The following is an 8,026-nucleotide window of genomic DNA, read 5'->3' on the forward strand; positions in this document are numbered from 1 at the left end:
GAGGGCCCATGCACCGCTTTTTTCACTTGACCTTATCCTCTCCTCTTCCACTCGTTTTCTTTCCTATCTCTTCTTCGTTCTCCTCCAGTCGGTCTTCTTTCCTCTCCCCTCGCCATGAACGCCACACTGCCATGGATTTGGCCTTCAAGCACCTCCGTCCCCTCCCGTCCCCTCTCTACCTCCCTGCCGACATGCGTCCTCACCACCACCTCCCGCAAAGCACGCGTTGAGGCGACGACGAGCTGCTCTGCGCTCCCCCACCACCCCTCCCCTGTGAGTTTGAGGCGACGGCGCTCGCACACCGGCAGCACCATTTTTTTCCCAAGACGCCGTGCGGCTATGGCTTTGTTTTTAACTTTTAGCCAGTTGCAACTTTTTGATTTATCGGTTCCAGCTTTTTCTTTCGCCGGTTGTAGCAATTTTCATCCACGAGCACCAATCTTTGTTTCGTTGGTTCCAACATTTTTTCCCGTTGGCAGTAGCTTTTCGCGTCGCTGGTTCCAACTTTTGATTTCGCCGGTCGCAACACTCCCACTTTCGACGGTAGCAACTTTTTGATTCATAGGTTGTAGCATTTTTTTTCATCGGTAGTAGCTTTTTGCTGGAGGAAGGGGATCAATGAAGTTTTTTTTTGCTACAACCATGTATTACAGAAGCTTCAACCATGCGTGCCAGAGCTGCAAGCCGTGGTACACCAGAGCTACAACCAGAGACGCCCATCGCCGGCAAGGCTGCAACCGGCACGAGGCAGTGCTACAACCGGTGTCTAGCGAGCTGCAAGCGACACAACGGTAAGCTTCAAACCTGGTGGGTCACCATGCTGGTGATGGCGACCATGCCTGCGAGGGGAACTGCAACCATGGTGAGTTGTTGGAACCGTCTTTTCTTTTTGCTACGACCGGCCAAAAATTTTGCTACGTTCCGGCGACGAAGGTCCATGGTTTTGCTGGAACCGGCTAAAATTTTGCTTCAGCTGACTTTTTTTGTTTTCTTAGTTGCGGCGAGTGGTGGCGAGCTGCGGTGACGGACGTGGGGGGCGGTGACCACGCCGGCGGTGGGCAGCACCGGCGAGGGACGGTGTTGCAGTCGACGCCCCGGAGCTACCATGGATGCAACACAGAGGCAAGAGAAAAGGCCGCTACGGTTACCGACCTTTTTGGTGAGAGCGACGACGGCGAGCATCGGCGGTGAGCGTGTGCAGCGAGGCAAATGGGCATGGTTTGGCGAGCGCGGGTCATCGGCGGCTGAGGACCATCGGGACGCTGGTCTCTTTCCCCTTTGCTTTTTTTTTCTTCAGCGTTTTCTGTAAGGCCAAATCGTACGGTTTATAAAAGCTATATCGTGTGCCCCACGCGGGACCGGCCGAAATTTTCGGCCGGCGCAGAGTTGCGCCCTATTTATAAACGGAAGGAGTACAGTTCTATCTCTTCACAATTTTACACACTGCAGTAGTATCGTTACATTGGTTATAGGTTACTATTACATCTGTTCCGAAATATAAGTCAGTTGGGGGAGTTCCACTACATGGTAGGGTGCACTACACAGCACCAGAAACAAACACAAGTACAGCACCCTCCCTCAGCCCTGCGCCCGCCCTCGTGGTTGCAGGGCCCTCCTCCTGGCCGGGATCACCACCAGCTGCCGCGACAGGTGCAGCCTGGGCGCCGGGGACGCGGCAGGATCGTCGCCCTGCGCGGTGCCAACGTCGCAGCCGTACTTACACGACATCGCTCCGGCGTACTTGGCTCCCGCCGCGGTCCAACCGCTCCAAATGCCGCACCCCTGGACAGCGGCATCGCCTCTGCCCCTGTTCTTCTTCTGCTGCCGCTTCGCCGGAGTGGCGTCGACCTTGCCACCGCCGTCGCTCTTGGTGCAGGCGACGTAGGCGGCAAGGAACGGGTCGTGGTGGTGCACCCTCCACAGGACCCAGCCGCTCCCGTGCCGGCTCGCCATGAACGTGGAACCGGCTGCCCGCCGCGAGCCCGCAGGCTGCAGGTGCGCCCTGCTAGGAGGCAGCGGCAGCGGCTTGGCGAACTCACCCGGCACGTTGTCGACCTCGTCGTGCACGAAGAAGATCGGGTTGTTGGACACGGTCGTAGAACGAGCCAGCGGCTGTTGCTGCTGCCGGTCGCCGCGCCTGGTGCGGCGGCTCATCGCTGCACGTCAGGCTCTTCGATCGATCCTCGGGACGATGGAGGCACGAGGCGGTGGTTTCATCCTGACGGCCGTCGTCGGGGCATTTTATCTAGGAGCTCGGCGCGAGCCCGTGAACAATTTCACCCTTTGCCGTGGCACGTGAACAAGGAGGCGTGGGGGCTTCGGTTGGTGTTCCTTTGGGATATCAGGCACCGTTCATGGCTTCGTAGTAATAGTGCTCCACTATTTACTGTTCGGGCCGTAGACTTGTGTGCGTGCTCGTCCAAATTAAGCCTTCCTCGCGTAGATTTGGGTCACGGATGCCAGGAACACTGAACGCACGACACGAGGCATTCTGAAATCATTGCGATTACGGAGAGGATCCACGGGAATTCTGTTCCGTTGCATGGGCACCCAAGCGATCGACTCCGTAAGTATGTGCTCACAAAGTCACAAGACATCGACCGTCCCGTCGTGTCACGGACCGTTGTACACGCATCGCCATCTTAACTTGGTTGCGTCTTGGGCGATCAGTTGTCAACATTTGGCGTCAACGTTGTGCATCACCTCGCCCTCGACTGGAACAAAACGAGATGAAGCCTAGGTTTTATTCCTCACACAAAAACTTTCGTGTTATCGCAAAAAGAAGAAGAATATAACTATGTATTGTCATAAAAGGATAGCGTATGAGAACATCTTCAGGCGAACTTGTCTAATTTAAACCCCACATGTCCGTCGATGTGTCATTGGACAGAGCCGGTGAACCCTCGCCTCTAAGTTCGGCCAACCACATCCCTCATTTCCAAAATCTTATATTTCCGCAAACACATGAACGGTCGAGTCGGCCCTGAGGGGGGCGGGAGGCCCGGATGCGGATGGATGACGTTTAGCCCATATAATGGGTGGATTATCCTTAAGAAATGTGTCACACGTCAGGTATGAGCACAAGGCAACTCCGAATGTTTTTTATGGCAGGTTTAGTGACGCAAGGATGGCATCTTTAGTTACCAAGCATGGCAATAAGAGGGAACCAGTAGGATGACATGAACTTTTAGTCATGTGTCGCTGAAATTTGCCATCCTGTGTGACTAGAATTGTCACTGAAAAACGTCAGGGTCGGAGTGCCATGCACCTGACGTGTGGCATTTATTATTTAGAAAAAAGTATAATCCATTGATGGATTGGTTACTTCTCAGCTTGCAGCACGTTGCATGCACAATCTCTCCGGCTTCTCCCCATCTCTTTCCCGATTGTCAACAAATCAGCCAGGTCGGCGGCGTTCGCCAACTTCATCTAACTGTGTTTTTTTGGTTGTCCGCGTGATTAATGGAAGAACATAATCCAGTTTTCTTGAATCCCATCTACTTCCTCTGCGATGTAAATCCCGTCCCTCCTTTTACATGTTCATTTGTTCGTGAAGGTCATCCTCATACATCAATCTATCTCACACTCTGATTGATCGTGTCGATTGGAATTAGGTAAGAGGAACTTGGATTTTGTTCATGACTTGTAATTAGTAACAAATCTTGCAATTTCTGATTTTTCTAGCCATCCAGGTGATCACGCGCCATGTTACATGCCTTTGCTTTGCCTTTCTATCGAATCAACAGTGTTCTTAATTTCTTGTATGATGTGTTTGTGTGTTATTTCCATGACTTGTTCCGGTAATTTACTTAGCAAGATCTCATCTAGAAAGTATTCAACAAACATGCATATGACTTAATGGAGACCCAGAAATGAGCTATTGCATTTTATTAGAACAGATACAACTGCTTTGAATTCCGAGGAATCACCTTAAGTTATTCTTGAAGAACAACTTAGTGAAGAATGTAGTTTGACAATAATATGAGTGGGCGCAAAAGTGTAACAAATATAGAAAATACAAGTCTCGATGGACAAGAGTGAACAACTTTTACCATAAATGTTTATGATCTTGTATTTTGGATAGTGTAGATCACAAGCCAACACATATTATAGTGTATTGAGTTGTTTTTGAAGAAATAGTAATATGAATACTCATAAGTTTATGTGCCTTTAGGCCCCCTATGTATTGCCTAGACCTGGGCATTTTTGGGCCGGGCCGGGTTTCAAAGAGCCCGACCCCAAATCCCAAGCTTGGGCCCGGTCCGCAGCCCGACAACATGTCTACTTTTTATATTCTAAGTAATAAAATAGCTATTTTGGGGGATTAATGCTATGCCTATATTTATATAAAAACTTGGAAATCATGTTTTGTCGGGCATTTACCGGACTAAGGGCTGGAAAGTGAGTCCCGAGCCTGGACCGGACATCGGGCTTCGGGCCGGGCCACCCATGCTCAGGTTTAGTATTACCTTACCCCGAGCCCCTGAAATCTTAGGTCAGCCCTGCATGAACGTGGATCATTGAACGATACAAATACATAGAATAATGGATATGACACAGAACAATACAACAATAAACAGTTAAAATTAGAAGAAAAAAGGCATAGTTTCTCTCTCCAGTTACCAGTAATTTCTCCGTGTCCTTGGCATATTGTTCTCTCGAGTACTCCATTCCAAGCATCTACACCATGTTATACAAAAAATTCACCATTGCCTCAACGTATGTGCTCTCTCTCTCATTTGGACAACCTCATCAATGGCATCTCCGATTGTACCATATGCTAGCATTGTGAATCCATGCATTTCTGCATAGGAGACAATGATAGTTGTCCTCAATAATCCTTCTCCTCGACATGAAGTAAGAATCATATGCCTTCACATCCTCCACTATGCACAAGAACAAATGACTACTCATCCGGAAGTGACGCCCAGATAACCCTCATGGAATATCATGTTGGGTTTGAAGTAGTCGGCATAGAGACCACGTTTGCCCATTATCCTATCCCGTTAACAACTAATCTACATGGCATCGAACCCTTCAAGTTGAGAACATGTCCCTCTTACTTTTCTCCATTCTTCAAGGATGCTGATTATCACTATCAAGTCCTCATCTTCGTCGTTATCCATGTCTGAATCAGGTGAATCGATGAACTCATCAAGCTCCGGGTAAGCACACTCATTGTCCGGCGAATCTATCCATTGCCTACAATTGTGCAAAAGAACCATAAAAAACTTCGACATTTCATCAAAAACTCAATGGCGGCCGGAGTAGGATGTATCGGGGCAGCGTTCGTGGTGCTGACTGTGTCTGAGGTTGACAGAGGATGGCGGTGGCGACACTGCGAGTTGGGCCTGGACGGGAGCGTCGACGGAGCTAGGGTGGGAGAGCAGGACGAACAAGGAGCAACGTGAGCGAGGACAAAACATAGTGGAAAAGGGCAGGTCGAGCAAGGGTGGAGGTCGATTTTGGGGGATTTGGCATGGGTCCAACATGACGGACGCGGCCAGATGGGCCCAAATCCGTCTATGAGCTAGGTTTGAGAAGTGTCGGATAACCCAGACATATGACCAGAATATGGGGATCCGATTAGGTGATTTTTTTTCCGGATATTGCCTTGGCTATCCGCCTGGACATGTGAGGATTGCCGGTGGGGTCTTTTGGTTGGGAGATGCTCTAAGAGCATCTACAACCACATATGGCAAATCTGGACCCTCAAACGCCCGCGGACGCGCCCGGGCGCGTCCACCGGCAGTGACCGGGCATGCCTCAAATTTCACTTGTTGCATCCAGACATCTCATACTCGATTCTTGTATCCATACAAAGACATACAAAAGGAAATAGAACCTACATACTACGTCGATCCTGGCTACTCCTCGTCGGAGATCACGACGATCTTCGTGCCTGGCTCCAGCAGCATGGACGGCGGCTGCAGCTCCGGCTCCTCCGGCTGCTTCGCTCCGGCCTCCTCCGCCTCTATCTCCGCGGCGATCTCGGCGAAGATCGCTTTGGACTCCGCCTGCTCCCGCCGGAGGAATGCCCGGTTGGCCTCCACATAGGCCTCATCCTAGATGGACTCCAGGATGGCGTGCTGCTCGGCCATCTCGTCGGACTGCGCAACGGCAAACTCCGCCTCCGCCTGCTCCATGTTGAAGGGCGGCACCTGCTAGTGCGCCTCCTCCGCCTCCTCCACCTCCATCTGAGCCATCTCCTCCTCCTCCTCTGGCTCCGGCGAGTCCGGAGGCAGCCCGACAGCGATGCGGGCGGCACGCACGGCTTCCCTCATCCGGGTCTGCTGCTGGATCTCGTAGCGGCGCTCCGGCGTCAGCATGACATAGTACGCAATCTTGCCCCGGACCATGGCGGAGTGCCGGAGTGTGGGCAGAGCGTTGGAGCGGAAGAGAGAGGAGGTGGATGGGCTCGGACTGGCGGTGCGGAGAGGAGGGGATGGGTTAGGGTTGTCGGACACCAGCCGGCTTAAATAGTTGGATTTCGTCTTGGGCGGCGAGCCGGAGCGGCGCCACGCGGCGTCCGTCGGACCGCTGGGTTTCCGGGCGTTTCTGTGTGGGGCCACGCCGTCAGGCCGACATGGCGGGCACCCCAATATCCTCCCCATATTTGGGCTAGATATGGAAAGTGCCGGTCAGCCCGGGCATCTGAGGGCCGTTTGACAGGTTCGTCTGGGTCAAAAAAATCATGACTGAACACTGACCGGGCGGTCCGCCCGAGCGTATGAAGCGGGTTTGAGAGGTTCGGTTGTACATGCTCTAAGTATGTACTCTCTCCATCCGTGAATAAGTGTACATCTAGCTTTTGTCTGAAGTCAAAGCTTTAAAACTTTGACCAGCTTTTTAAGGAAAAGTAAAAGCATTTATGACACTAAATTAGTATCACTAGATTCGTTTTGAAATATACTTTGATAATATACCAATTTGATGTCATATATGTTACTACTATTTTCTATAAAATTGGTCAAAATTTTAAAATTTTGACTTAGTACAAAAGCTAGATGTACACTTATTCGCGGACGGACGGAGTATGATGTCTATCTTCTCTACTACTTAAAAAGAACATAATGTTCCCATTTCACCTTTCTTCCCACCACCCCTTCGTCCAACCTTCCACGTATATGATCAATCATCTTAATTTACTTATCTTTTGAACTAATTTTACTTAATTTACTTACCAAACTTCTAATCAAAATATAGGATAATTAACAGTCGGAATTTGATGAATATTTATTTACACAATCGCATACTATAATCAGGTAAATCAATTCTGATCAAAATATAAGGTAAATCTCTACTGCTTAAGAAGAACGTAAGGTTCCCATTTCACCTTTATTCCCACCACCCCTTCGTCCAACCTTCCATGTACTAGTAAGTGGCATGTGCTTCGCATGTTGATGGCATGCACATTAACTATTCATATTGGCATTTCATCATATAGTATATACAAAATATGCTCCAACTAAAAAAATGCATGATACATATGTAGCAGCTAATTTTTATAGATCAACGTAGCAACTAAATTTTTTTTAGTCGATGTAGCAATTAATTAGAAGTACAATATTGTGCGTGCTGATGCCTGCTTTACTATGTCACGTTAGCCAACCGTGAGTCTTCATTAGGCCTATCAACATCATATGACTGGGAAGAAAAAAATCTAATATGGCCCACTTGACTCGTCGGAGCACCGCATTAGCAAATTCACACTCTGCTTTCTGAGACTGCCCTGCAGGCTGCACAGTGCACACGACAATCTACTCTTCTCTGGAATTCTCAAAAAAGGATCTACTCGTCTCTAGAACTCTCCCTTCTCTTCCTTCTCTCCCTAGTCCCTGCTCCTCCCCGCTTCCTTTTATGTTTCTCAGACCCGCTGCAGAACTTCCTCATATCTTCTCTACAACATCCTCTGCTACTATTAGTGCCATCGTTCATGGTATCTGGCCGTCGCTCAATGTACTGTGGCTTAATTACCGAGGTCCCAGGCGGTCGTTGCTACTGTAGTGCACAACTTCTCAGTCCA

General features: G+C 49.7%; 1 protein-coding gene and 1 pseudogene across 1 annotated transcript; both read right to left on the bottom strand.

The window, feature by feature from the left end:
- Positions 1-1,413: 1,413 nt before the first annotated feature.
- Positions 1,414-2,314, bottom strand: LOC147974664 (uncharacterized). The gene has a single exon (XM_087517671.1). The coding sequence runs from the start codon at positions 2,152-2,154 to the stop codon at positions 1,579-1,581; it is 576 nt and encodes a 191-aa protein (XP_087373797.1). The 5' UTR covers positions 2,155-2,314; the 3' UTR covers positions 1,414-1,578.
- A 3,553-nt stretch (positions 2,315-5,867) lies between these two features.
- On the bottom strand, positions 5,868-6,197 carry LOC147974665 (uncharacterized; annotated as a pseudogene).
- Positions 6,198-8,026: the final 1,829 nt, after the last annotated feature.

Source organism: Triticum urartu, chromosome 4A (genome assembly GCF_056163025.1).
Source record: "Triticum urartu cultivar PI428250 chromosome 4A, HENAU_Tu73, whole genome shotgun sequence".
Classification (NCBI taxonomy): domain Eukaryota; kingdom Viridiplantae; phylum Streptophyta; class Magnoliopsida; order Poales; family Poaceae; genus Triticum; species Triticum urartu.

Coding starts and splice junctions, on each gene's coding strand:
- LOC147974664 (XM_087517671.1), bottom strand. CDS start 2,154: ATGAGCCGCCGCACCAGGCGCGGCGACCGGCAGCAGCAACAGCCGCTG.